A 27826-nucleotide genomic window follows, 5' to 3' on the forward strand; every position below is an offset into this window, starting at 1 on the left:
TAACGGACTTCACCATTTGGAGCCCTGGAAGGCTCAGCTACACCAAATGTTCCTGTTCTCACTCTAAAAAAAACGACATTATGGTACATTATTTTCAGTGAACAACAGTTGTACAGTGAGGGATGTTAAACAAATACAACCGGAACAAACAAATCGAGTGTGGCATCTTAAAATGCAGTGCAGCAACAAGTTCAGGCAAGCAAAGTTACATTAGCTGTCACATTCGCAACACCATGGCAGAGGACCTGATACTGAAGCTTTGTTTCCACCCAAAAACTGCATTAAAGAAAAACAAATGAAAATTTTGTCATTATCTTCTCACCCTCAGGTTGATGGAAAGTCGGGTGAAGTTTTTGCATGACAAAACATTTCTGGGGCTTCACAGCAAAACAGCGTATCAGCATTCTCCTAAACAACTGAAGTAGATGAGGACTAATAACGGGAAGTAATTATGGCGACGCAATGCAGTTGTTTTTATACATTTTAAAACAAGTCCCCATCTACTTCAGTTGTTTAGGAGAATGTTGCAATGTTGTTATGCTGTGAAGCTCCAGAAATGTTTTGTGAATTACAAAACTTAATTCGAGTTTTCACTGGCATGGGGGTGAGTAGATACTGACTGTATTTTCATTTTTTGGTGAACTTATCCTTTAAGGTGCCAGTGTGGTAGCATTTTGGATACACATAGAATGACGTCGTTCAAGAAGACGAATATCCAAGCTGCAAAACTTGCAGGAAGAAAGTTGGTGCTTCAGGGCCAAACATCTTGAATTTTCATTATTTTTATTCATCATTTTGGACTGCATTATTCGGTTACTGTATTATTTGTTTTTTTAAAAGAAAGAACTGTTGCAAAATACAATAAAACCTAAATCAAAATGACTTGTTTTTATGATTTTATATAGCCATAGTGTTGTGAAATAAATTAATGAATTATAATCATAAACTGAATTTTGAACTTGTCCTCAGACTGTACTTGCACCATTAAAATCTATAGTCGTTGCATCCCTACTTGCAATGTGGTAAGACAAAGTGACTCTATATAGACTCAACCTATAAGTACATATAGTGCTACACTATGCATTTTCATGGCCATTCAAACTTCCTGAGCTGGATGTACCCCCTGTACTTTCTGCCCATCAGATAGATTCTGGATCACCCCTGCTGCTGACCATGCACTAAATTATTCAGTTGAAAATAAGTCCACATTAAAAATGCATTGACTCGCAAGAGTAAGACACTGTAGAACAAACTCTGGTGCTAAACATGTATGAAGGGGATCAATGCATAAGAGTTTTTGTCATTTGCAATGCTAATTTTGATCAAGTGCTTTCAGAATATAGGTGACAGTGATATTTATAGTGTATAATGAATTTCAATCGGGCACAAAGCGTGAATCTATAGTAAAAGGAGAAAGAGTGAGGTTATCAAACCACACAGTATTTCTTTAGGTGGAAGTAATTTGTCCTTGAATGTAGGTAGCTGTACAAACAGAACACATTGCCTTTAGATGCATATATAAGTATGTATTCAGACATGTCTATAGACATACAGAGGCTGAGAAATGTACTTACAGTTTGTGTATGTTTTTGCATAGCAATACACAGACATAAAAATCACAGGAACACTTGAAGACACTCTCTTTAAAAATAATTACATTGCTTATTGCAATGGAATAGTCATGCAAGATGATTCTCCAATGAAAACCTGATGCCAAAAGGTGTCAGAACTTGTTTAAAGGTCTTACTATGACCATAGTTTGTCATTTTTATGTCTACATTTACTTTACACCTAAAATAAATTTAATTTCAGCCAAGGAAGCACTCCTTCCCTTACATTTTTATGTAATAAAACAGAATGTATTTCAAAACTGAAAACTATTACTGTCACTCCAGAAATGTTTCAGGTGTAGAGCTACACAAGGTGATGAGACACATTCTCACAGACATATGTACAACACATGCAATTCACATATAAGAACACCAAAAAAAACTGACCAACCAATATTCTCAACTCTCTAGACTCCCATCTGGCATATCACAGGAAGACTGGCGGATTAAACAACCTCCAGACCACATCACAAAAAAAACATTGTCAGTAATGATGATACAATTAGAAGGTTTGTTTTTGATTTTGGTTCGTTTGGTGTCTGGTTTACATGATCCAGCCAATTAGGCTTCAGGTTGTACAATGCTGCCAATCTGGCTACTGCTTACTGGCACAGGGCTGCTGAAATACAAAAAGTAGCATGACTGTCATATATTCTTGTGTGTCTTGTTGCAACTTTCTACTTGCTGCTCACTTGTGTTCCGTTTTCATCCTATGTTGCTGTGCTCCTCCCAAGTCTGATTTCCCCCCCACACCCGTCTCACATCAACCTAGTAAGCACTGCCCTGTTCCCAGTGTCTCTCCACTGTACCTCATCCCCTCGTTAGTTTAGTAAAGTAGGATATCCTAAAAGTGAAGAAACAGTAGCAAATATGCTATTTTAAATAAGAAAATACAAAATTACAATACCAACACAACCAGTTGTTTCAAGAATATGATTACACATTAATAGGGATCAGCATGTATCAGTAAGTATCATTCATGATGAAGATATAGAGATGCACTGTATGAACCATCTCTGAAGGTTGCTGACATGCCTGGTCTCTGACTTTGCAGACTCTGGATCTTCAGACCTCCCATGGACCTGTGGGGGGTGAGCAGAGGGGGGCTCAGCAGCTTATTAAGCCAGGTTTAATGGCCTTGACCCTGGCCCACAACCCCGAAGAAGAGTCCTGGAGGAAGAAAGGTCAAAGTTCGTATAATATTACAGAGGAAGTGAAACTCAGAGGTAAGGGATGTTTGGCACTGTTCCATCTGCGTATCGACTGAAAAACAGATGGGATTCTGTTAACCAAGACTTTCCCAAGTTTCTCCCCTTGAAAATGTGCTTAAGCTTGCATCCGAAGCAAGCCAAGTTTGAAAGTACAACATTCTGCGACCTTAGCCCACTGAAAGGCAATTATAATTTCATTTGTTTTAAATGTTTCTTGTTTTGTAAAGGCACAAGGAAGTTGGGAGCGGGGTGACAAAAGGTTCTTGGCCAGATTCAAAGCCAGAGCGTGAGGTTACGCTGCATGCATTTCAGGCTTCCAGGCAGCCAGACAATTATATATTTTAGATGACACATTAATGTACTCCACTTAGCCTATATTACTGTCAGTGAATTTGACATTCAAGAAATGTATGAGCATTTACATTTTAATAACTGCAAACTGTGGGCCATTTTTCTGCATGTGGCTTTCATCATTGGAAATCTTTAGGAATTCATTTGTGGAGGTATAGATTTATTGATTTCTGCCCATTGTATCAAGTATGTTTGTCCTGTTGTTATTGTTTTCATAAAGAATTGGTTTAAAAAATGGGATTCATAAAGTGACAGAACACACCCATTTTGCCCTTCCTGATCATCTATTCCCTAGCTGACTTTCTGTTTCCTTCAATCCCTCTCTCCTCCACTTGCTTCCCTCCCTCACTTTGCAATCACAGTCGCCACCATTTCCTTCTCCCCTCTTCAGAGGTGTTACGGACGGCTGGAACGGAGAGTACAAGCAAAGCAATAAGGCCTGTTGTGAAACGGCCATGGGATCAATGGGGGTTTTGAGGAGGCAGAGCACGTAGCCACAGCTGGTCAATTAGAGAAAGGACAGCACAAGCACACACACATTTACACACAGTGAAAGTGGCTGGCCTTTAAAAACAGAGTTACTTTTCGCCTCTCGTCAGCTCTTTTTCTTCGGCTTCAAATGGATCAGCATCAGGGAATCTTGGCCGAGATAATGCCATTGGTTGTGGTGTGAAGCAGACCTGACTGTAAGGACAAATGGCTTGGGAGATACTTTAAACACAAGAGAGACTATTTTGATGGCAGAAGTTGTTACAGAGTTAAGAGCTGAACTGCATTGTGAGACATCTAATCTTTACTGTGGACTGCACACATGTTCATTGAGAATCTAACCATGTTTTATGACACTGTTTCACTCTACAAGCACCCAGCAGGAGAACAGCAGGCCCTGTTACTGAATTAGCAATGGAAAAAAAAAAAACTCAACACAGTACTGAGTCAGAACTTAATGAAGCTCATTAAGCCAAACAGAAAACAGTGTACCATTAAGTGTGAGAGAGTGACTCAATAGCGTCAAAATATTCTTCCTAGCATTAGCCATGGCTTATTTGAGTTAAAATAGGTGAATCTATTACCGTGTTTTTTATTACTTCCCTTGACAGGGAATTAAGGTCATGGTGTAAGTGCACAGTTTGTAACTAACAGAATGTCACGCTGAGTATTTGTAGCGTAAATGGAATCTCAGCTAGGCTTATCAGACTCTTGCAGCAAATGGAAAATCAAACTAGTTGGGTTGGAAAGATATTGCTAAAGCTTAAGAGACTCTTGATATCTTGTGATTATACAGATGTGATGCCAGGCAATGCGTGTAGAAACAATAGCCAACTGAAATATGGATAAAGATACAAACCTGAACCTGTTTTCAGGTGAAAGCATTGACTGCATAAATAGTAGACAGCGCTTCCAGGTCTGGGAGGTGAAGCCGATGCTGAAGTGCCGTAAAGCTGCATTCTTTCTTATGGCCAGCAGGGGGTGAATCCCCTGGTTGACCTTGGAACGAATGCTGATTAAACCCTTTCCTGCTGAGGTCAAAAGCCAGATGTTAGTGGGGATTTTTTATGTCCAGTTTGAAAGGGGGATTGTTGTCAGTCCTTGCAGTTGACTTGCCACCGTTCCTGAGAGCTAGCAGAGGCTTTTACAAGGTGTCTTGCCACCCTCAGCCTAGCAACACTAGCTGACTATTTCTGCTTTGCTCATGGTGTTCAATCTTGCGGTAAATAACTGAGCTTGCAAGATGTACAGTAGCCTGGCTTTTATGAGGCTACACTCCCCTCTTGGGCAGGTGTTAAAACAAGCATTTGTGGCACAACACAAGCCGACAGGAGCCCAATTATCTTGGTCACAGCAATCAGCATGTGTGAAGAGACATCAAAGTGCACCTGCGATACATCTTTTTATATCAAAGTATGAAGATTCATGACAAAAGATATTTTCCCTCCATGAATCTCTATTGTCCTTCTTCTATTCTCCTCACTCACCTCTTGTCCTGAATGTTCACAATAACTTGTGCTAATGCATAATACTGTAGTAATGAGTCTATAAACAGGTTCATTGCCTACACTTCATTTCCAATTAGGCACAGGAACAGCAGGAAACAGACAGACACTTGACAGAGAGACAGCTCGCTGATAGTTGTTTCACTCTGCCTTCCCTTTACAATTCCTGCTTGTTTTCCCTTTATCTTGCCCTTTATTATCATCCTCTCTACACTCCTGTTTCTATTGACAACAGGCTGTGCTTGGAGAATAAAGGAAAAGCCTTGACTTGATTATCTGTAATGAAAACACTGCTCTCCGTTCTCTATTCCCAACTCATATACGGTGGCTGACTCGCTCACTCTCAAACTCTTGCATTTATTCAGTTTTGAACCTTTGTCTTCATCTTGTATTTACTCAAATACTGCTGATAATGAAAGGACAGATAAAACTTTACAAGACAACATAGAGGGAGAGTGGAGGAGAGCAGATGGTTGGACTGAGAATGAAACATGAAGAAACGTGTGTTGCAGCAGGTAAACATAGAAAAACTACAACCAAAATATGGAATTCACACCAACTTCCTCGCTTTCATGTATGTGAGATACACTAAATGCTCTCCATCTATTCACATTCCCTCCCAGCTGAATGGTAACTTACAGAGAAATAACACTTCCAATGCAATATCCAGCTAAATTGCAAAAAAAGGATTCCATGCGAACAACATCCTTCACCAAATCCTCCACAGAGTGGGATCTAGGAGGAATGCTGGAGCGGCTACTTCTGAGACTGCCGGTGACAGGAGTGCTGTGAAGTTGTGTGATCACCTGGAAACCTTTGGCTGCGACATCAAAGCCGGTGATTGATGTTGTATCAATGTATTTACGCCTACTCACCTCAAAATTTCTCACGCTAGATTTAGTCAATCAAACCACTTCTCCCATTCACTTCTGGAGTCCTTGTATTCTCTCAGAAACAGTAAAGACCATAGGTGTCATTCGCACTGGGAGTGGTGGGGGCATGTCCCCATTACTTTTTTTTTTTATTTTTTATTTTTTAAATTGCACCATGAAATGTGAACTAACGAATGAAAACAACTGACTACCATGCACTGGGGCTTTCTACAGTGGATGTAATATCGGCATTGGTTGGCAAAATCTAAGATTTTTAACAGACTATGCTGAAGAAAGCAATTGGGGTACTTAAACACTTTCATCACAACGTACTTATTACAGAGAGATTTTTGTTTACACAACTCTGCAGCAAGTAGCTTGGTAAACTAGCCAATCACAGGTAAGCAGATGGTGATACGAAGTGCTTAAAAGTACAAAATGTGTTGTTCAACTGCAAATTTTTTTGCGTCTAGCATACATTTGAGCAAACAAGTGGAGGCACAACACTTTTTCAAACTTTGGTGTCAGCTCTTAAAACCTGTGGTATACAGAGATTCCTCTGCTCTTTAGTCAAGAGTCACATTTGACTTCCTTTAACCCAATTTTAAGTAAAGTGATAAGAAAAAACATCTTCTGTATATAAGTCAAAGATATGGAAAGAATCAATTATGAGTTAAGAAACAAGGAGGATGTATTTAAAAGAAACTGCAGTAAATCTTTCTACTTCTCTTTTATTCCTGTCAATAATGAAAAATGTATGAATGTGGCAGGATGAGAAAAGAATCTGATAACTTGTCATGTAAAAACTCGTATTTCAGTCCAAACTGAGCGCTGTAAAGTCAATGTTGTTGCTCTCCCACTGTGTATGGCTCCGCAATGTATTCTGTTACCTCCAAGGTTACACTGGATGCATCCATTCATTTATTTATTGCGAACGCAAAATGACTTTACTTTCTGCAACTGAAAGTACATTCAACTGCAAAATACACCCTAAGTTCGATATCCTCCGCAGAAAGATAACATAGCGTAGGATCTTGGATTAATTTTGCCCCGAGCTACTAGATGGAAGTAATCTCTGAATGTTCTCAGAGTGAAATATGAATGAACGTGTCATATCATTCAGTGGGCATGACTGTGCACAGCAGCAATAAAGTTTCTACAGCGGTTTAGTTTTGGTTCATTACATGGTGCTGCAGTGCCCCCTGCTGATCATGCAGAATATTTCACCTGTTATACCCTATGTACAGAATGCACTCCTGGATAGTCCAACAACAACCTTGGGGAAAGGAATATACAGAACTTGATAATGAAAGAAATTAACTCCATCACACAGCATTGATCAAAGGCAGGCACAAATTACTGAAGCGCTGAGTATGCCGGTTACTGTTAACATATACATTTTGACTTTGCACCCTCGTGGCTAAAGATTTAAACAGTTGCCTCTTTTGATCTTGTCTGGCTGAAATGATTCAGACAAATAAGTGTAAAAGCATACAACTCCCTGATGTAACAATGTTGAGGCGCCCTTGAAAGGCATTTAGATTGTTTAGCATTTCGATTGCTTTGGTGTGAGTTACCTATGACAGAAATTAATTCATCAGCGCTGGGGAAGAAAGTGCATTTTTTGGATTAAGAGCAGCAGACTGATGATGATCACTGCCCAGAGCATCATTTGACCATCTAAGCTCACCAGTTGGACCACCCCAGAGAGGAGAGGGGAGAGATCCAGGATGGAAAATGCTGCTCCGGGCTACTGTCTCATCATTGATGCTTGGTCACACTTGCTCACACTCAGTCAAAGAGGATGGACATTGTTCCCCAGATGTAAAACTTTGAATGTGAAGATGCTGACCATATTATCATCACTGCTGCTGTTTACATTCAGTTCTATTTGTGTGTAGCTTTATGAGTTTATAAACTTTGATTTCATTATGCAGCCCTGTGTTGTATAATGACAAATAAATCCCACTCAACCTTGAATGCAAGTCCTTGGCGGCCAGCAGCAAAACAAGATGGTGGTACTCATGAGAAAGAGAAACAGCATGCATGGAGCCGCCATTAATTTTCTAGCTGTCAAAAACTCAAAAAGAGGCTGAAGGTGATAAAAACATATTAACGGATGTGTATTGGATTAAAGATTAACTGAGAACCCAGGAGACATAACACAGATGGAATTTCAAACTTCCAAATTAATGTACCGCAAGGCAAACACCTGCAGCTCCAAATGGTTGCAACACTTCTGAAGTTTGAACTTTGAAATTCAGAACTCGTGAAATGAGACATCTGTGAACGGTTTCTCAACATATTTACCAACTCAGTTGGTCCATGCTGTTTTGTACTGATGGGACAAAAAAAGCAAAATATCTAGCTTAATATTGCTGATCCCCATCTCTGCTAAATTTCAACTTGTTGCTTTATTCATTTGTAGAAGTAATTCATTCATGCTTAGTTCATTTGAGCAAATACAATAAATAGATGTGGTCTAAGGGAAGATAAATACCTAATTTTGTGTTTTGAAAAATGTTAAATTTTTACCTACATTTTGTCTGGTTGCAGCTTTAAAAGTAACAAGTCAACGAGACAGAGGGGTTGGTATCGTGGAGGTGTTACATACAGTAGGTATGGGAACACTAGAAAATAATTTTCTACTCCATCCCCACCACCTTCATTCTCTTGACCTCTCTCCAAGCCTTGTGACGGTCCACACAATTACCTTCAATTATCCTCACTTCCACCTCACCAATTACATCCATTATTGATTCCACACCCCCAGGCTGTACGCCTTATCTATACCCAACCACAGTCCAGGGAGGAGAAAGCAGAATAGGAGCAAATAATAGGACCTTGGTTCATTAACACTCTCCAGCTTTTCACTCCATCTACGTCACACCACCATCTACCTAATAGAAACGGTTTTCCATAGCAGTGCCCTTGAGAAATACATTAACAAATGCAAAATCAGCACTTTTTAAGTTGCTGAAACTCTGCTAAGGTTATCTATAGACCAGAATGCAAGACAGTTACCAACACATTTAATCTTTAAATGATTACCAGAGTCAGAAAGCTGAGTAGAAAGGCCAGACAAACAACCAAAACTGGAAAAAGGAATCTTAAACTCTAAACCATAGAGATGACCATAGTTTCTTAATCATGTAGCACTGGGAGACAGCATACCAATAATATAATCCTATCTCCAGATGTTGAAAGCAGACACAGAGGGATTACAGTGAGAAAGCATAGTATGAAGGTCAGCTACACAGTATGGAAGCTGTAAAATGTGGAGTCACAGTCTGTGGCTTTCCTGCCAGATTTCTGAATATGATACTTGCTGACATTTAGTGAGACACAAACATAAGCTGCTGTCACCACACACTAATGTAAAACATCCATCATCTTGAATACACGCCAGGGCACCTGCGGAGAGCCGCATCAATGACGCCTCACTGCCATCTCCTGTTACAACAAACTTGAAGGGCTGACTTCTAAGTGGGATTTGTGATGCAACGCTGCCCCCTTGAGGTGAGTTTCAGGTTGTGGCTGCTGGTCCGAGATGTGTCATTGGAGCTGTACAACCTCTAATGAAGTTTACACTACAGTAAGAAGTTTATACTACAGCAGGAATACAATTCTAAGGAACTTGCCTTTCTATCTTTTCAGTCAACGTTTCCACTTAACGTGTCACCTTGTAGCATCACCAAACCTTGTTCAGCACATCTTATGTCCTGTAAAACAGTTTGGAGTACAACATGAGTGAGGTTTACAGCATTGGGGCAAAATGTAAATATATTGTTCTACCATCAATATAGACCAAAATGACCCATGTCAGGGATAATGTAGTCCTTCATGAACACTGAAACAGACACACATTAACTCTAGATGGTGTCATGCAATAGATATTGTTGAAATCTCAATATGACCAAGTGCGATATCCAAATCACAGGAGATGCAATTTCCTGACAAAGAGAGTTCCCAACCTACAAAACATATTCTCCAGAAAGAGGGGAACAGGCTTGTTCAATACAAATCCCAGTCAAATTCACATCATCATTTTTAAAATAATTGCAATGTGATAATTTTTTTGTACATCGTTCTGCCCTAGTTACAGACAATGAGATAAGAATGATACCCTCCAAATTAATAAGTAACATCTTTGGATCTGAAACCTGTTTAGCTGTAAGTGAATAGAAAATTAGGACACTTGGAGGAAACAAAACTGAAAGCTAGGTCAACTTTCATGTTAGTTTCTGTAAGTTTCTCCTCATATACACTCAGTTGCCATTTATTAGGTACACCTAGTTAAAACTAATGTAATATATTGCAAAAGTCCTGCATTAAATCCTACCTTTGTCAGGGTTATTATGTTCAAGTTGACAGTGTTTTAGAGAGGCGATGACTCAACTTGAGGATCACTTTAAAGGCTGGAGTTTATGCTTCTAATTAGGCCCAATTGTGTTGCATTATACTGACTGGTGTTCCTATTATTGGGTCCACAACATTTATATCGGTGAGTAAGGGCAAAACGACAGATAAACCTCTCTGTATAAAGCACCATAAGTTGTAGCCAACAAAACTGAAGATTCAAACCTTCATGAAGGCAGAATTGACTGCAGGACTGTTAGGTCTCTAGACTCTAGGTGTACTTTTTTGCTAGCACCTCGTTAATTAATCAATGTCTGTTAGTTATAAGCATAGGTCCCATGAGACAGAATGAAATGTTATACAGATGTATTCCTTATGATAAATGTGTCCTAGTCTATACATTGTCTGAATAATGCTTTTAAACAACGACAAAAAATACAATCATGTCATCTACTAACCTGTTGAGGGAATGAACAAGTGTGTTCCTAATTGTTGCTAATTGGGGCAACATTAGCTTGTTTTGGACTCACATCACTTGGTCGTTGTTGGCAGTGACGTTTCCAAATTAAAGACAGGAACCTTTTTTAACACTAATTAATCTCAACAATGTCCTTTCTTGAGTTATTTTCATGGCCTTGTAGGCAAATAACTTCACCACAACGACGGTTCAACCGAGGACGAGGTTCAACTGTCTGCATCAGATCAGAGTTGAAGGGGGCGTGGTTTGCCTGGGCTAATGTGGCGTTCAGGGACTGTCGGAAATATTAAGCACGATAAGGAGGCGCGAATGACAAATGTGGATTGAATAAAAAGCTACAATCGCTGTGACTGAAAAGGGGGAAGTGTAAAATAACCTAAGTTGCCTAATGTGAATTGTAGCCTATGCAAACGTGGTCAGCAAGTTGTCAAAGTTATTTATTTCAGGTGTGGGTACAACATTTCATTTTTAATGTTTTCATTTCATAATGTAAACCATGTAATACTATGATTTAGTATTTAAAAACTTGCCTTGCACAACATTTGTGGTTCGTATTTTGATTAATATTGTACTTGTTTTGCAATAACTGCAAATACTTTATACTACTTGTTCATAATGCCCCTAAAGATTTGCAACTATGGGCAAAAAAAGGGGGGGGGGGGGATTAAAACTTTTTTTACGCATATTTTCATATCTAAAAAGAGCCAATAAACAATAACCACCAAGAGTTTTGCTTTTGCGCTCGTCTTTTGGTCAAACGCGCTTCCAAATGCACGTCTGAACGTATGAATTGTGAACCTGATAGACAGAAGCTGAGGATAGGCACCTGAAGGCATCACTAGTGCAGATCAGTGTTGTGTGCGCTCTGCTCGCTGTGTTTGCTGTGTTTGCTGCTGGCTCCCCTCTGTCCTCCATTAGAGCTCGGCTCCATCCCCGCTGTACGGCGCAGGCCCGAAGTAGCGCAGCCGCTCTGAGGTTAGTGCCCTACCGCGCAATCTCCATTTATTTCAGCCCCGGCGCAGCCGCATCATCGAACCCGGCAGCGTTGGGGTGAAAGATGCAGATTGTTTAGATGTTGACTGGAGCTGCGTTATGATGCAAAGATGGCTTTTTGTGTGGAATCATGTTGTAGGCGCGTATCGACAACAAGCTCGTATAGAGAAGAATAGCTTTGGATGAGACGTAGGCCGCTGGGCCTGTCGTAGCGCTCTGTTTTGTTTCATATTGCGCGGGTTTCATGCTAGCTGCTGTGTTACTAAGGTTTACCATTCAATGCACACTGAATTAATCCAAAACCAGTGTCCGAACATCAGCAGAACCGCTGCTGTTCTCAATTATAGCCAATGTCCATTCAGATGGCCGAAGCTACACCGCCAAATGGTTAGCTAGCTAGCTTATTAGCCAAATGTAGGACATTGCTAGCTTAGCTCGTTTTGGCAGCCGTTGTCAACCGACCCGGCAAGTCGGCTAACATTACAGCTCTGTGACGCTTGAGCAATAACATTGCCTGTTTAATGCAGTTAGTTATGCCCACTTACTGGGTGCTGTGGATATGACCGTTATAGCAGGCCTGGGATATGATTAAACAATGTTAGTTTCGAGTCGTGCACCGAATTGTCTAACAGCCCATTGATCCTATCAGCAGCTACAGTCATGTAGTTAGTGCAGGGGGTGTAGGATGCAAACAAACACGCCTGCCTGCTGTTAATGACAGGATTTTGACCCCCTGTTTTGTAATTTTGTCTTGGTGGGCAAAGAGTTAACACGTGTTTTATGAAGATCTTTTCCTATAAATATTCCACTTTGAATGAATCAAGTGAGCAGGTTAGCCCCATTAATCTGCCTCAGTGGTTCAGTTCAGTGAAAGCTTTTCAGTATCTGTGCAAACATGTACTGACAGTCATTAAGTCAACAAACGCAAACTGTGGGCCTGTGTGTAAGTTTTAAGTGTTTAACTTGAATTAAACCTTATTGTATGAATGTCAGATTTTAATATCACTCCATACACAGATGCAGCACACCAATGAATATTCATGAACTTTCACTGCCTCAAACTGTGACTGCATTTAGATTCAGAAATCAGAAATTCCCATACAGACAGTTGCATATGAAAATAAAGCATGTATATAAATAGTGCCAAGCAGTATCTGTCAGTGTGTTGGATGCACATCTTGCAGATCCATCCCTTGTGAAACATAAGATTTATTAACACATAATAAAAGGAAAAATAAAACATTGTCTTGCCTCATTTACAGTGATGATCTTCAACGATTCACTATTGACACAGTCTGAAGCCCTCTAGTGGCACTCAGAGGAGAGGCACAAAGATGAGCACAGGCATATCTTCACACTATTGATGTACATTATTTTTTACTATGAAAACACATGATGACTGAGGCACCACATTGGGGGAAATCTACGGGAGCCCACAGTGGACTGCATTAAAATGTTTACATAAACTTGAAATTGAAAATCCACTCTAGCATTACAATTTTTCCACATAAGTATGTGTTATTTGAGTAAAAATTGAAATAAAAATGCAATAATCCAGTTTGTATTTTCATGTTTACATACTTGTATGGATGTTCAATGATTCAATATTCATATGTTAAATCTGTGTTTCCTCTTCATTCACCACCAAAGTAAACACAGTACCACCACAGTTAGATAAAAAGGGAAGCAGAACATTTTAATCAAGATAACGAAACAAAATAATCCCCCTCACAAACAAGCATAAGGCCTAGTGCACAGAACTAGCCTCAATCATGATCAAGTAGCCAATCACTTACAGTAACCAAACTAAAACCAATAGGGTTGCTACCACTGCTACTAAATATTGGGGGCCTCATTCTAGCACAACGATTCAACGAGTTTCAGGTGATTATACACAAATGAAAACAGAATTATGAATATTATATTCCATGTCTGCGAGTAGATCCCCCTAAATCCTACACGCTGGACCTTTAACCTGCATTTGTATTGCATTTATATTATCTTTCTTTTCATTATCTTATACTGCATCTCTTCTTTTCCTCTCTCTCGCCTCAGTCCTCTTATCGTGGATCCAGCTGTGTAGACCAGGCGGCCAATCATGGACGAGCACGTCATTCACCAGACAGAACACATGACCACAATCGAGGCCAGCGCCGTCAGCCAACAGGTCCATCAGGTGCACTTGGAAGCATTATGACAGTCATCTTTCTTAGATCAAGTGTTAATATTTTACTAGTTAGCTAGTAGCTTAAATAATAACACTTCAGTCAGATTATGAGTCCAATGATATTTTGTATAGTTTGAACACATTCTACTTTGATCATTCCTGTGTGTAGGTACATGTGGCCACCTTTACTGAAGCATCAATGATGAGCGCTGAGGAAGACTCGACGTCCTCACCAGATGAGGATCCTTATGACGACACAGACATCCTCAACTCGGCTGGCACTGATGAGGTCACCGCACACCTGGCTGCTGCAGGTATGCCAAGAGATTGAGCATTTAGTGGTTCCAAGTCAGCAGGATTTATTTGATAAAAAGCGTGCAAGAACAACTCGTATTACAAACCAATGTCGAGCAGTACTCTAATGTTGCTGTGAGGTTGTCTGACATTTTGGCAGAATTGATATTATTTATTATTTATACTCAGTTCCAGAAGCTGCATCCATTTGTCTGCTGAAAACAAACAAGACCCTCTATTTGTTTTGTGAAGATATATTTTCTTATTTTGCATCCTGATGATTCAATTGAATTCAACTAACCCTGTAAAACATCCATAGCTGCCTGAGTTCAGTGTAATGCTCTTTTTCTAACAAAAGGTGGCGCCAGTGCCATTATATTGCCTCTTGTCAACCTATTGACGGCACCTTTTTGTCAATGTGCCTAATGGTGCCTAATGTACCTAATGGCGCAATTGCAACTCAGCTTCATTTTAAACCTCTTTTATCCTTTTTTCAAATCAAAGTAAAAAACAAGATTGAATAAAAATAATCATATGTTCAAGATCAATCTAATAAGAGAGGACAAAAAAGCATCCAGACACAATCAACAGAAAGTTGTACATTTTGACAAAACAAGACAACACAGATGAACATTTTTCACTATTTTCTGACATTTCATAGACCAGACAATCATTTATTAATCGAGAAAATAATCAATAAGAAAATGATCTTTGCTTGCAACCCTAATCCTGATTATTTGCATCTACAAACTGTCACACTGCTCTTTCTCCTTCTGTCTCTCAGGCCCAGTAGGCATGGCAGCTGCTGCTGCTGTAGCAACTGGTAAGAAAAGAAAGAGGCCTCATATATTTGAATCCAACCCCTCCATCCGCAAGAGGCAGCAGACTCGTCTGCTCAGGTGAGCTTAAAACACATCTACTACATATTTACAATGACAAAAATGTCACTTTCAGCACCTGAGGTCATTGTTTACTCTCGGACAGAGTCGACTTTGTACTTTATGGCTTTTATTGTGAACCAAGAGGTAAATGATGGTGTGTGTTGACAGGAAACTGCGAGCCACTCTAGATGAGTACACCACCAGAGTGGGTCAACAGGCCATCGTGCTGTGCATCTCTCCCTCCAAACCCAACCCCGTGTTCAAGGTGTTTGGTGCTGCTCCTCTGGAGAATGTGGTGAGTGTTACAGTCAGCAGGTTGAACACACAATAAAACTTCCCAACTTCTTAATTACTACATCAAAGCGACCTCATTCTTGCCACAGATGTTCCTTTACATGCGTCTACAGTGTTTGCTCTACTCATGTTGCCTATTTTTTACCCTTTCTTTGCGATGAATCCATTCAGGCCTCATGATACAACCAAAAGCAAATGTTATTTTCATTATTTTTATTTTCATTTCATTACTCTTTCCTCTTCAATTATAAAAAAGGTTAATCTCTTTCTTTTTTCTTGTAATCATTTAGTTTTTCTTGTCATGTCCAAAGTGAGATCTTGAAATTATAATAATTCTTTGCATTTATCAGCAAATGTTTGTATTTTTACTTGATAAGGTATATGACAAATGTCTTTCCGTTCTCCAGGTGAGGAAGTATAAAGGCATGATGCTAGAGGATCTGGAGAACGCTCTGGCTGAACACGCCCCCCCCGGTGGAGAGCTGGCCTCGGAGCTGCCCCCTCTCACCATTGACGGCATCCCAGTCTCTGTGGACAAGATGACCCAGGTCAGGCTCAATACTCTCCCTGCTTGAAACCTATCAAGTAAAATAACCCTGTACACCAAGCATCAAACAGCTGGTCCTTTGGCAGAAATTGACTCTGGGACACAAACACAATGTCCCTCTTCCCTGCAGAGGGCACCAGCTGGCAACAAATCAGAATCACAGATTGTGTTTTAAGTCTGTAATGAGCAAGAGCTTAGCTAGCTATATGTATCAAGGTCAAACACTCAACTGTAGCTGTTTTTTCATGTCAATGAGTGCCACTGGATGAGCTTGATTGAATACAATACCTGCAATCATCTCAGCATTGTAATTCAGGCATACAGTGTGCATGATGGATAGCTAGTGTCTGCATCTGAAGACAAGCCTAGCCAGGCTGTGGTACCAGTGAGAGGATGTGCAGAGTCGGCTGCTCTCGCTCGGCCTTTCACTGCAGCATTAGCACCGTTGCCAGCCTGAGTCCTCCCTCCACCCGAGGGAACCCGGCTTGTTTACTCTGCCTTCCCAGTGCTGCTGACGCATTCTCTGGATCATCGTCAGAGTAGCCAGCATGACAGCGGCCCTCAGAGACGGCCCTCAACGCCCAGGAGCACGGTTGTAGCCAATCCCTTGGCCAGATGTGTCCTCAGAGGGCAGGTGTTAGTTGGGGCTTGTTTTTCTGCAGTTTGTAGGATGAGATTATCGTGAGTAACCTGTTGCCTCACTCAGCTTGGCCAAGCCAGGTGGAATGGTGTGGGGGTTGGGGTTTTTAGAGGTACGAGTGTGGCAAGTGTTTGAGGCAGGATGTTGTCCTGTCCCTCTGGGAACGGGCGACCAACCTTTTAAAGAGGGTAAGTATGAACATGAGAATGAAGCAGCTAATTAAGACTTAGTGAGAAGACCTTATTGTCTTCTGTGCAGACATCTGCAGCAGGTTTTTGCGCAGCAGAAGAAGAAATCCCAAGTGAGGTTTAGTGACGCAGGCGGAGGCCCTGGCTAGTCCAATATATGGAGCATCTGTAGCAGGTGATCCCGGGTCTAGCCTGAGCCCATAATTACCCCCTAGCCTTGTTAGGGCCAGGGACCTGCCGCCATCCTAAATGCTGATTGGACCAATGCTTGGAGGATTAGGATTGAGGGGGTGGGGTGGTGGGTGCGAGGACAACATGCCACTTAACTCACTGGCCACTGTAATTAGGCCATCTGGTCTAACACACATGCATCCACATACAGCCACACATGGAGCAGCCACAGGTGGAAATGCAAGCATCTTTTTGCTACCGAGTCTAATCCAAATTGTTCTGTCAGTATGCCAAACGGTGGCTGAGGTGAAGTCCCTTCACTGCAGCCACCGGATGTGGAGGTTGGTTTTCCAAAGCTGGTGTGATGAAGATCCATTTTGTCATATCTCTTCGTGAGGACCCGTGTAAAGGTGGCTTTGCAGTTGAGAGTTAGGAAAGGGGGTCTAAGGGGGGGAGGAGGAGGGGGGAGGGATTTATTTCTCCCAGAACCAAATTTAGCCCGTGATGTCAAGGCAGGCAGACGCTGCAGTGCCTCATTGTGCAATATAATCCCCCGGTGATGCTTGCATATTACCAGGACACTGAGGACATCGGCACTAAACCCCACCCCGGCCTGTCGCTGAGTGTGAGTGCGTGCTTGTTCTGGAAGTATTGATGCGATGGCGAGGGGGGTTAGGGTTGCGCATGCCGCTCACTTCCACACGTGAAGTACGTATGTATGCTGGTGGATAATCAATAGCATGCAAATCAGATTAAATAAAGACCCCGACTCGTTCCCTTTCCCTGTTTAGGGGCACAATTACAATTACAGCAGCAACAAACTGCAATAAACAAGCTTGGCCTTTACTTCATTGTTTGTGAATGGGTCGCTCAAATGTAGTTTACAAGCACTCATTGTCAACATCAATCCACATAATGACTTGCGTCTCTGCACAGGCCCTTAATAAAGTAATCTAATGTTTTTGTTGGACATTGATTTTCTTTTTTAACAACACTGAGCAGCTTGTCCTTGTCATACCAAGGCTGAGGGTACTGGAGCCTTTGCTAGGACAGGTTGACTGTGTTGGATCACCCCTGATGTTCCCATGGTGTCCGTCTGACACATCAGGCTGGAGCCACAGCCATAGATTGGTCTGTTAATAAACATGATCTCATTGTGCTCCTTTTTAGAAAGCCTGTTTCTATTTGCAGGCCTTGACCACCTCAGCACCCGGCAGGCAGCAGGTGCCCGATCAATACGCGCCTCCTGCTGCCTGCTCAAGGGCGCGTGTGCTGCAGTTTCCCACTTTAGAGTTTTGGTGTCTGTATCATCTGTTTACTCCATGCATCTGTTCCCTTATGCTTCAGGCCCAGCTGCGAGCGTTCATCCCAGAGATGCTGAAGTATTCGACGGGTCGAGGGAAGCCTGGCTGGGGGAAGGAGAGCTGCAAGCCAGTGTGGTGGCCCGAGGACATCCCATGGGCCAACGTCCGCAGTGACGTCCGCACAGAGGAGCAGAAACAGAGAGTAAGAGAAATACTGGTCTGGTCAGTTATAAATGGTATCTGATGAGCTGGTATGTGACGAGAGATACATACATGAACTCTGGGACTGTAATCTGTAATGTTGCATTTAATATAAGCGGTTCTCGAATCAATCTATGGAATTATTCTCCCTATTAACTTGTGTTTATGTGTCCCAAGGTGTCTTGGACGCAGGCGTTGAGGACCATCGTTAAGAACTGCTACAAGCAGCACGGCCGTGAGGATCTGTTGTACGCTTTTGAAGACCATCAGGTAACCACGGTACCCACAACCCAGCACCACCTGACCACAGCGCAGAGTATCGCTCACCTCGTGCCCTCACAGACGGTGGTACAGACCATCAACAACCCTGACGGAACAGTGTCGCTTATACAGGTATGATTTAGCTGCTGTTTTGTTGAGGATGGCACTGTTTCAATTCAAAATGTCATACAGCAAATCTAACATTTAATTCTCGGCCTGCTCACCGCGACTACACTCCTTTCTCTCAGGTCGGCACAGGACACACGGTTGCCACCCTGGCTGATGCCTCAGAGCTGCCCGGTGTGACGGTGGCGCAGGTCAACTACTCCACCGTGACTGACGGAGAGGTAACTTCCACATGCACACAACACATACATCTAAGTCCCATTTTTTGTACTTCAATGTAAACACACATTGTGTTCATTTACTGCATATGGCGAACAAAACTCCAGCAATCTCAGAGAAAAGATCTATGTTTATTGTGGGCAAAAACTGAACTAAGCCCCCAAAGATGGCTTCTGTTAAAGGGGTAGTAGTAATATACCCAAAATTAGCCGCTACTTTGTCTCCTAAAACACTTAAAGTGAAAGATCTAACAAGTCTTCTGAGGAGTTAAGTAAAAGTGCCACTAATGGCTCAGACCCAGAAACAATATGCAGCAAATTGTGTGAAGTGCACTTAATGGGAGCTGTCCGTTCAGCACCACAAAATGAAAATGCTAGCTAGAAGACAAACAATCCAATAACTGTAATTTTCAAACTGCTGATCCCTGTACGCTTTTCGTATGAAAGTGTGTTATTCCTCTCCAGGTGGAGCAGAACTGGGCCACCCTCCAGGGCGGCGAGATGACAATCCAAACCACTCAGGCCTCAGAGGCCACGCAGGCAGTCGCATCCCTGGCTGAAGCCGCCGTCGCCGCGAGTCAAGAGATTCAGCCGGGAGCCACCGTCACAATGGCTCTGAACAGGTTAGGATGGGAAAGGGGCATTTATTTTGGTGGTTTTGTGGGGAATGAAGACAACATGAGAAAGAAATGTTAAATCATAGACGTATGAGAATCCTCATGAATAATATGTAACTGTTTTTAGATGGACTCCTGTCATGAATTTTATTGAGAACATAATCAAATCTCTTGTAGTTTTCATCTAAAGCTAGTATCCCCAGGTCATAAACGTTAAATCCTCACACTTGACAAAGTGTAATACTGGGGAAACAGGCTGGATTGTTGGTGACAGGAAAGCAGAAGTGATAGCATGAAGCTGTCACAGTGGAATTGTCCTCTCTTTCTCTAACAAAAATTGTGCATGTGCATGTGCTTGTAAGTCTTACGTCTCACTGTCACTGACACAATCCTCAACAGTCTGCTGGTGGTCAGCTGACAAACACTACAGAGCAGAAGATGAATCCATAATTACTCGGGCAGCTTTAACAACTGGATGAGAATGGAACAACTGGTCACCGGGGTCTCCTGGTGATGAGAGTCAACTGCCTCTCATCCTAGTTCAGCATCTAATTAATTTGCCTGCAGCTTTTAGAGAGGCAGCGTGCAAGGTGCACGGCTATTAAATTGGTTGTTGGCCCCATATTTCCATGTGCTAATGGCCGGTATAATTTTGTTTATTGAAAAGGACATTAGTGCAGGTGTTAAAGGCTTGATTGCTAAGTCAGCCTTGATTGCGACGTCAGGAAAGGTCTAAAAATAAAATCGGACATAACACAACGATTACAACCCATCTACAGATTCTGCAAATGGTCCTACCGCAGCAAGTCTAGTAGTAGAACATGGACATGGGTTGTTGTTGTGTTGTTTTTCTGGAGGGAAATCAGCCACACACGATTGTATTCAGATGGGATCCGCAACAGGATCTTAAGCCATGTCCTAGGAGCCTCGAGTGTCTGCAGGATCTGACTGCAGCACAAGAATACAGCACATTTAAAGTGTGCTGATGAAGACAATGAGTTCTTTAATGTTTCTTTAACTCACCAGATTGATCAGACTTGCTGAGATGCTGACATGTTAGCTGTTTTTTTTTTTTCTTTCACCCCAGTAGTGTCAAGGCAATGATTTCAGATGTGTATGGGTATGTCCCATTGGGGCTTGTTACCTGCACCCACCTGAGTCCTCCCTCCTCTTCCCTCCCCCTACCCTGTTTACCTGTGCTAAGCTACCGTACTCTGGGCTCTCTGCTCCACAGGCTCTGGAACATTTTGTCTCTGTTTTCCAGCTCCAGGGGGAGAATAGAGCCTCTTTCTCTCGCTGTCTTTTCCGATGTGTTGAGGAAAAATGACACCGTATCGTGGCACACAGCCATGGTCAACTAAAAACCCAATTAGTAAAACCTGAAATGTTTACCACTAAATGGAAAAACTAGCTACGGTTGTTGGCAAAAATGATATGAATTCAAGATTTGAGACTTGATGAGAAGCATTTTATCTGACCAACATCCAGTCGGGTGTCATCCACATACAATTGCAGTGTGAATGCATCATCACTTCTCTGTCTCAGCCCCTACTGCTCCTTCATACTGTACGTCTCCATCTGTAGCTCAGTCTCAGATGTGATTATGTATCAAGCTGTGAACAGTTTCATTAGTTCATAACGAAGCTGGTGTGGTAATAGGCTCGTGGTAATTCCACTCTACAGATCTGGTTAATAAAACTGCTTTGTTAGACCCGCAGCACCTGGCCTTCAGGGAGATGTGACAGATTCTCCATAAGTCCAGACTAGAAAAGCCTCTTACAGCACATACACTCCTACCACTTCACCCCACATCTCGCTAATAACCCTCGTCTTTGTGAGCAGACCGTGTGTGTGTGTGTGTGTGCATGCGTGTACGTGTTTGTGTGTACTTTTCACCTTTTGTACCAATGATTGTATCTGAAAGCCTAATATATGTGAAGGTGTTTTGTGTGTTTTTTAATTCTATTGTGTGCATAAAAATGGTTTATATTGTGAGCTATATGATGTGTGTGTTTTTCTGGTCTTTATGTATGTGCGTTGCAGTGAGGCAGCAGCCCATGCAGTGGCGACGTTGGCCGAGGCCACTCTACAAGGCGGAGGGCAGATAGTCCTGGCAGAGACGGCAGCTGCCGTTGGGGCGCTGGCAGGGGTTCAAGATGCCACAGGTACGTATTCATCCATGATGTTATCATCAACACGACTGAGACAATATGCAAAATACACTTCAATAGCTAAAGTAAAGTTTAAAGGGGAAGTTCAACCAAAACTCAAAAATACATATTTTTTCTTACCTGTAGTGCTTTCGGAGACATTGGCCATAGAGATGTCTTCCTGGAACTAAATGGCATTTGGCTTGTGGTGCTGAAAACACTCAAAAATACATTTTTTTTTAAAAAAAATCCTGGTCCTTCAACTAAAGAAAACCCACAGACCTTGTTGTGAGCAGTTTCATATAGGAACTATTTTCTGTCTACCAAACTACACCAGCCAACCACACCACTGCACAGAAGGAAGCGTACTCATGGACAAGAAGCTAGCTAACTAAGCTAGCTAATGTTATAGCTCAGCCGAGGAGGACACCACGCTTCCTTTTGCGCTGTGATACGTGTGGATTACACCACTTTTCTTTATTGTATTCATAGATAAATGTAAAAATACCATAATGTCAACAGCTGTAGACCTCTGCACATGTATGTATTTCATCGTATTTTAGGCAGCTGTAGATGGACAATAACAACAATAAGAGAAAACTGAATTCTTCTTTTTCATCACAATCACATTTTCACTAATTAGTACTTGTGTGTGTCCCCAGCCAATGGCATTTCTAATTAGTCTTACTAAGTGTAAGCTTCCCTTCAGTAGCGCTGCAGTGAGACCTCTGAGCTCCTACACTCTAATCTACTCTGTGCTGATGTGACAGATGGTGTGTGTGTGTGTGTGTGTGTGTGTGTGTGTGTGTGTGTGTGTGTGTGTGTGTGTGTGTGTGTGTGTGTGTGTGTGTGTGTGTGTGTGTGTGTGTGTGTGTGTGTGTACGCACGCGCGTGCGTGCGTGCTCGCGCGCCTTGCACCATGTTAGCTTCATGACCCTCTCGTCAACCTTCTTACATGCATACTGCACGCACTGCTGTGGCGGTGTGTGCCTGCTGGGATTGGACCAGTTTGTAATGATATCCTTGCTGGGTAACATTAACAATCATTTTTAGCATATGTTCGGGCAATAGCCTGAGGGTGGAACATAATGCTGCTACTTGTCAATGATTGATACCCTGCTAAAGTGATGTGGATCCCTAAATGTAGTGACTAATGGTATTTTTCTCTCTGATTTTCAATTTTAGAAGCTTTGATTTTTATGAAATATTTATTTATTTTAAAGCCAAAACAATTTAGTAATTTCTTTTATTAAAGCATGGTCATTTATAGTCAATGCATTGATTCAACAAATAAATTATAACCGTACAGCAGGAAGGAACAAAAAATGTAGTCACACAAACATTTTGTCAAGCAGTCAATCTTTTTCTTATCCATCACTTCTTCTAATCAGAACCCTCCTAGAGTGCAATAAACACACATGCACGCACACAAAGTCGTCCCAAAAGCAGGTCCCTCGGGGGCCTGAAGAGGACTGATTCACTCCGTGATCAGTCGATGGTCTCATCACTGGGTGACACTTGATGAATATGAATACAGGCCTGTACAGATCAAGTGTATCTGCATACCTGTGTCCCCGTGCTTAATCTGTCAAACACATACTTGCAGTTTCCTCATCGTGAAGCACTGAAGCATGTATTAAAACAGCAGTGACACAAGAAACATTTTCCGCCACTAGCTTACATTGAGCCACATATCAGTCATTTGTTTCAGTTCACTTCCTTACAGTTGACCTCTGGATGCTTTTTTCCAGTTGTAGTCTCCAGTTTTTCCAAGTCCAGTTATAGGACCCACTCCAAACAGCTCAGTATATGTGGACAGGGGTCACAAGAGTGTCAATCCTGAGGATGTTTTGAAGATGATTCCATGTGATTGGTACGGAGAAAACTAATGGCAGATTGATGGGGTCCTGTGGTCCATGCCAGCATGAAGTTTGGTGAATGTCCAACCAGGGATTTATAGATGAAGAGAAGGTTGAGTGTCATAAGGATCTGCAGTGACATGATCAAATTTAAAGAAACGTCTCATGCTAAAACCTGCACAAAATGCAAAACTAAGCACAGTGTGTAAATTACACCTAACGTCTGCGGCCTTTGTTGTTTGTCATCTTGCTTTCTAAACCATGAGGACTCATTTGGCTGCAATAGCTCAATTAACAATTTATAGAGCTGCCAAAGCCAGTCCTTCTCCCGACGATTGACCTTAGCTAATCACTGTAGTGCTACACAAGAGTGCAGGGCACCGTTTGAAGTGTGCTGGCCCAGACACCGCTGATTGGCTTTGGTAGCGACCCTTGACTCTCACACGCGCGCGCGCGCACGCACACACACACACACACACACACACACACAGGCCCTTAACGTCCAAGTAACTACGTTTGAGTGGCCCAATGAGGCCCTTCACTCGGTAACTGTGCTGTGTCCGTACGTGCCAGGCCAATGCCCTGCTGCCTAAGCCCTCCACCATAATCACTGCCAGTACAATTACCTGCATCAGCAAAACTTAACCCTGTCACCAATCACTCGCGAGTGGGCTTAGCAAGAGCCCACATTAGAGGACCAGCAATTACAGGCTAACCTGACAAAAGGGGCCAGAGTTTATTTTGGCAGACTTGAAATATGAACAGATTTGAACGCAGCCCTGTATCATCACAGTATTTGAAAGGGATTCATAGTTGGTGACTGTTTGGTGCGTTTAAAGTCTAATGTCTTAGCTCACAGTAATGGGAGCGGGCATGAGCCACTGCCATCCCCTACACTGACCTTCTTGCCTGCTTGTGACACTGTGACAGCTTGCAGGGTGGGGCAGAGGCCCACGTGACTGCAGCAATAATCCCTACAGGCAGAGACAAACACACACACACACACACACACACACACACACACACACACACACACACACAGCTGGACATGGGGGAAGCGAGCTGAGAACGTTCAATCGGACCATTGTTCAGAAATGCCGTCTCTGTAACATGGCCGCCTCCTGTCACAGACAACTACCTGGACTCGACTGCCTCCCAAACACCGTGTCCAACAGAAAGTGCAGTGACAAGATTACCTCTGGCCAAAGACTGAACGAGGAGTATTTGTTAGCAACAGGCCTGCAATTTATCATTATTTTCATTAATAACCAATCAAACAACCAACTGATCATACCAGCAGTAGTAAACATGCCCACACTACATTTTTCTGAATGGTCAGCTCAGAGGAACTGAACAGACAAAGATTTTTAGGGTTACAAACACTTGAATATTGATAAAATATTCCTACTAATCATCAACAAATCCTCACATTAGATCAATAATTAGAATTATTGCCTAATTAGTTTCTGTCTACTGAGATAAAACATAAAATAGACGACATAAAAAGTGATGCTGATCCCTGTTGAACACAAACGGGTTAATAGTGCCGCTGCTGTGTGTCTAAATCCAAAACATGTCTCTGTCCTCTCCTCAGGTCTGGTCCAGATCCCGGTCAGCATGTACCAGACTGTAGTGACCAGCCTCGCCCAGGGCAACCGGCCCGTCCAGGTCGCGATGGCACCTGTCGCCACACGCATAGATAATACCGTCACGCTGGACGGCCAGGCGGTGGAGGTTGTGACCCTGGAGCAGTGACATTAGTGACCCTGGAAAGAGTAGAAGGCACTGAACGGCCACCTCTGAGATTTGTTTATCCTACTGTTTTCCAGACATCACGCTGTGTACAATGTCAAATATATTTTTAAATGTACATCTGCAGGGGAAGTAAAAGTGAGTTATCAATGCATTGTGTTTACTATGTAAAGAAATTGCTTTTGGTGGTGTATTTTTTCTCCCATTTAGCTTCATGTTTTTTTTTTTTTTTAGTTCTGTGATGTTGAGTATTTAGTATTTATTTCTTTACAATTAACCTTTACTTAAAACGATGATGAACCAAAAAGCCCGGGAGGAAAGCCACCACTGCTTCACCCAGAGTGTGTACCTATCACTGTTCTGGACTTTCATTGTTGTCTGTGTGCTTGACTGTTTTGTTTTTAGGAAACATTCACATACAATTCAGTGCCATAGTCAGAAATCGCCTCCCTCTGTGTCCCATATCTTTGATCACTGTTCTAAATTATACTCTTTCCAGATCACTATTCTAAATTTTACTCTTTCCACCCGAACTCACCTAAAACTCTGAAAGCTGAAGACACTCCCAGACATCTCCCACATTAGATGAGGACGTAATATGTTGAAATACCGTCTTGTCATGTGCTTTTCCCCGTGCTGTTTTACTGTAGTCCACGCACATGCCAAGATTTGTGAAGACTCAGGATATACATCAAGGTGTTTTTTACTGTCGGACTGCTAAGCTGACTTCCCAAAGCAGCCATTTTGTCTACCAAATCCATTTATTTACAGTGCATGGATATGAGCACCCCTTGGTATGTTATTTTTTTAACATGAACTCCTTTGTATGTCGATTAGGACTTGGTGGTCTGTAACACTTTGTAAATCACAGGAAGTATTTGGACCGACGCTGCAGTATTCGTGATGCCAACATCATAAAAAAGCATTTCTTTAAATCTTGCCACAAATAAAATGTGCTTGCGAAGAATCGACGTATTTGGATGCAGCTGTAACACTCAACTCTCACCACTATTTAAAAAATAAAGTCCAATAAAATGGCTGCTCTTCACCGTTCATTCTGTTTCTCTCTTGATTATAAGTATATCCTTCAAAGCATAACTCTATAAATCCTTTTAGCATCTATAAGCTAATTGTTTTGGTTTGATGTGTTGCACGTTTACTGTATAGTTAAGTCTTATTAACAGCTGTAGGTAGCTGTCTGCAGCAAACAAGCTACCGAACCCGCTGTACAAAACCTGTCAAACACCAAATGATGACCAAGTTGGAAATTACAGTTTAATAATCTGGCAAGGTTGACATTTTAGGAGCCCAAAACAGAGCTACAACAGTGAATATTGGGCTTGCATTTGACAATGGCCCAAAATATCATTACAAATCAATGCTTATTTTGCTCCATGTCTGCTCGACATCAGCTATAACATCATAAACATTATTTATTAGGTGTTATAGCCGAGTGCTGACTAAGTTATTATGTTGATAAGAGTGTGTCAGTGTGTGTGGCATTTCACCATTTGTATTAGGGCTAGCAATTTTAGGAACATGATTTGGGAGTGTCTCTTGGACATGTCTCTCAACTTGAAACTTACCTTCGTGTTGCCAAAACAATGACCTTGTCCCTCCTCTTCCATTCTAGCAAAACAGACATACAGATACAGAAAACCTTATGTTGGACCTTTGACAACCGCATCTTCCCTTTCTGAGGAATGCCATTTCTCTGAATTTCGTCCCTTGATGATGCAGTCGCCATAAAACCTGATAACCACCCTCTCCTCCGCAGCACCCCCACCTTCCCCTCCCTGCCGTGACAGACAGGGCCATGATTACATCATAAGCTGCCTGAACCTCCTCTGCTTTAAAGCCTGGGATTTGCTAGCCGGGCCCTTCTGTTGCAGAGTAGAACAGAGAGAGAAGCGTTCAGGCCTTAATCTATCAGGCGTCAGTGGATATCCCGCTCTTCCTCCAGATTAAAGCAGAACCAGGTTGCATTCACACAGATGAAAACATCCCATTTTTCCTTCTTGTTTTATGCTTTATTCTCCCTCCTGTTATTTTTAGACTCCTGTGTGAGCTAGATGGCACTCAAAAGCATGCTGTTGGTCTTTGAAGACAAGCAGGAACTTTGTGTGATGTTTAAATCACTGTAGGTGTGTGACACGCATGCGCGTCAAACTGTCACTGCAGATTAGGAAGGTCCTTATTAGCATGCTTTCTTGGAAAAAGGCCTACACCTCATGCGGCATAAGCCTCTCCCTCCTCCATCTCTGTCTGTCTGTCTCTCTGCACCATCC

The 27826-nt window shown here is 42.1% G+C and overlaps 1 protein-coding gene and 1 long non-coding RNA gene across 6 annotated transcripts; one reads left to right on the plus strand and one right to left on the minus strand.

Moving 5' to 3' along the window:
- Window positions 1-1764: 1764 nt before the first annotated feature.
- LOC311252908 lies at window positions 1765-11094 on the minus strand. Of its 2 annotated transcripts, none has more exons than XR_014621600.1 (4): window positions 10856-11094; window positions 9680-9760; window positions 4521-4689; window positions 1765-2692 (listed from the first exon to the last, which is right to left on the minus strand). It is a non-coding gene; the product is annotated as an uncharacterized lncRNA (long non-coding RNA). The 2 variants fall into 2 exon arrangements; XR_014621601.1 differs by having other exon boundaries at window positions 1765-2780.
- Window positions 11095-11706: 612 nt separating this feature from the next.
- Window positions 11707-26591, plus strand: nrf1 (nuclear respiratory factor 1). 4 transcript variants are annotated; one of them, XM_084346416.1, is made up of 12 exons: window positions 11707-11850; window positions 13924-14044; window positions 14205-14349; window positions 15114-15228; window positions 15379-15505; window positions 15912-16052; window positions 18398-18556; window positions 18733-18948; window positions 19065-19163; window positions 19608-19783; window positions 21821-21942; window positions 25381-26591. In XM_084346416.1, the coding sequence occupies exons 2-12, from the start codon at window positions 13967-13969 to the stop codon at window positions 25539-25541; spliced, it is 1539 nt and encodes a 512-aa protein (XP_084202542.1). In that variant the 5' UTR covers window positions 11707-11850; window positions 13924-13966; the 3' UTR covers window positions 25542-26591. The 4 variants fall into 4 exon arrangements, with proteins under 4 accessions (XP_084202542.1, XP_084202544.1, XP_084202543.1 ...); XM_084346418.1 differs by having other exon boundaries at window positions 19626-19783; XM_084346417.1 differs by having other exon boundaries at window positions 13924-14035.
- The last annotated feature ends 1235 nt before the right edge of the window (window positions 26592-27826 follow it).

This window comes from Pagrus pagrus (genome assembly GCF_965226575.1).
Source record: "Pagrus pagrus genome assembly, chromosome: 23".
Taxonomy (NCBI): Eukaryota; Metazoa; Chordata; class Actinopteri; order Spariformes; family Sparidae; genus Pagrus; species Pagrus pagrus.

Bases quoted from the DNA above. Each gene is read 5' to 3' on its own strand.
- nrf1 (XM_084346416.1), top strand. From the start codon at position 13,967: ATGGACGAGCACGTCATTCACCAGACAGAACACATGACCACAATCGAG. The intron at 15,506-15,911 runs GTGAGTGTTACA...TCCGTTCTCCAG, and splicing joins CTGCTCCTCTGGAGAATGTG to GTGAGGAAGTATAAAGGCAT. The intron at 16,053-18,397 runs GTCAGGCTCAAT...CTTATGCTTCAG, and splicing joins CTGTGGACAAGATGACCCAG to GCCCAGCTGCGAGCGTTCAT.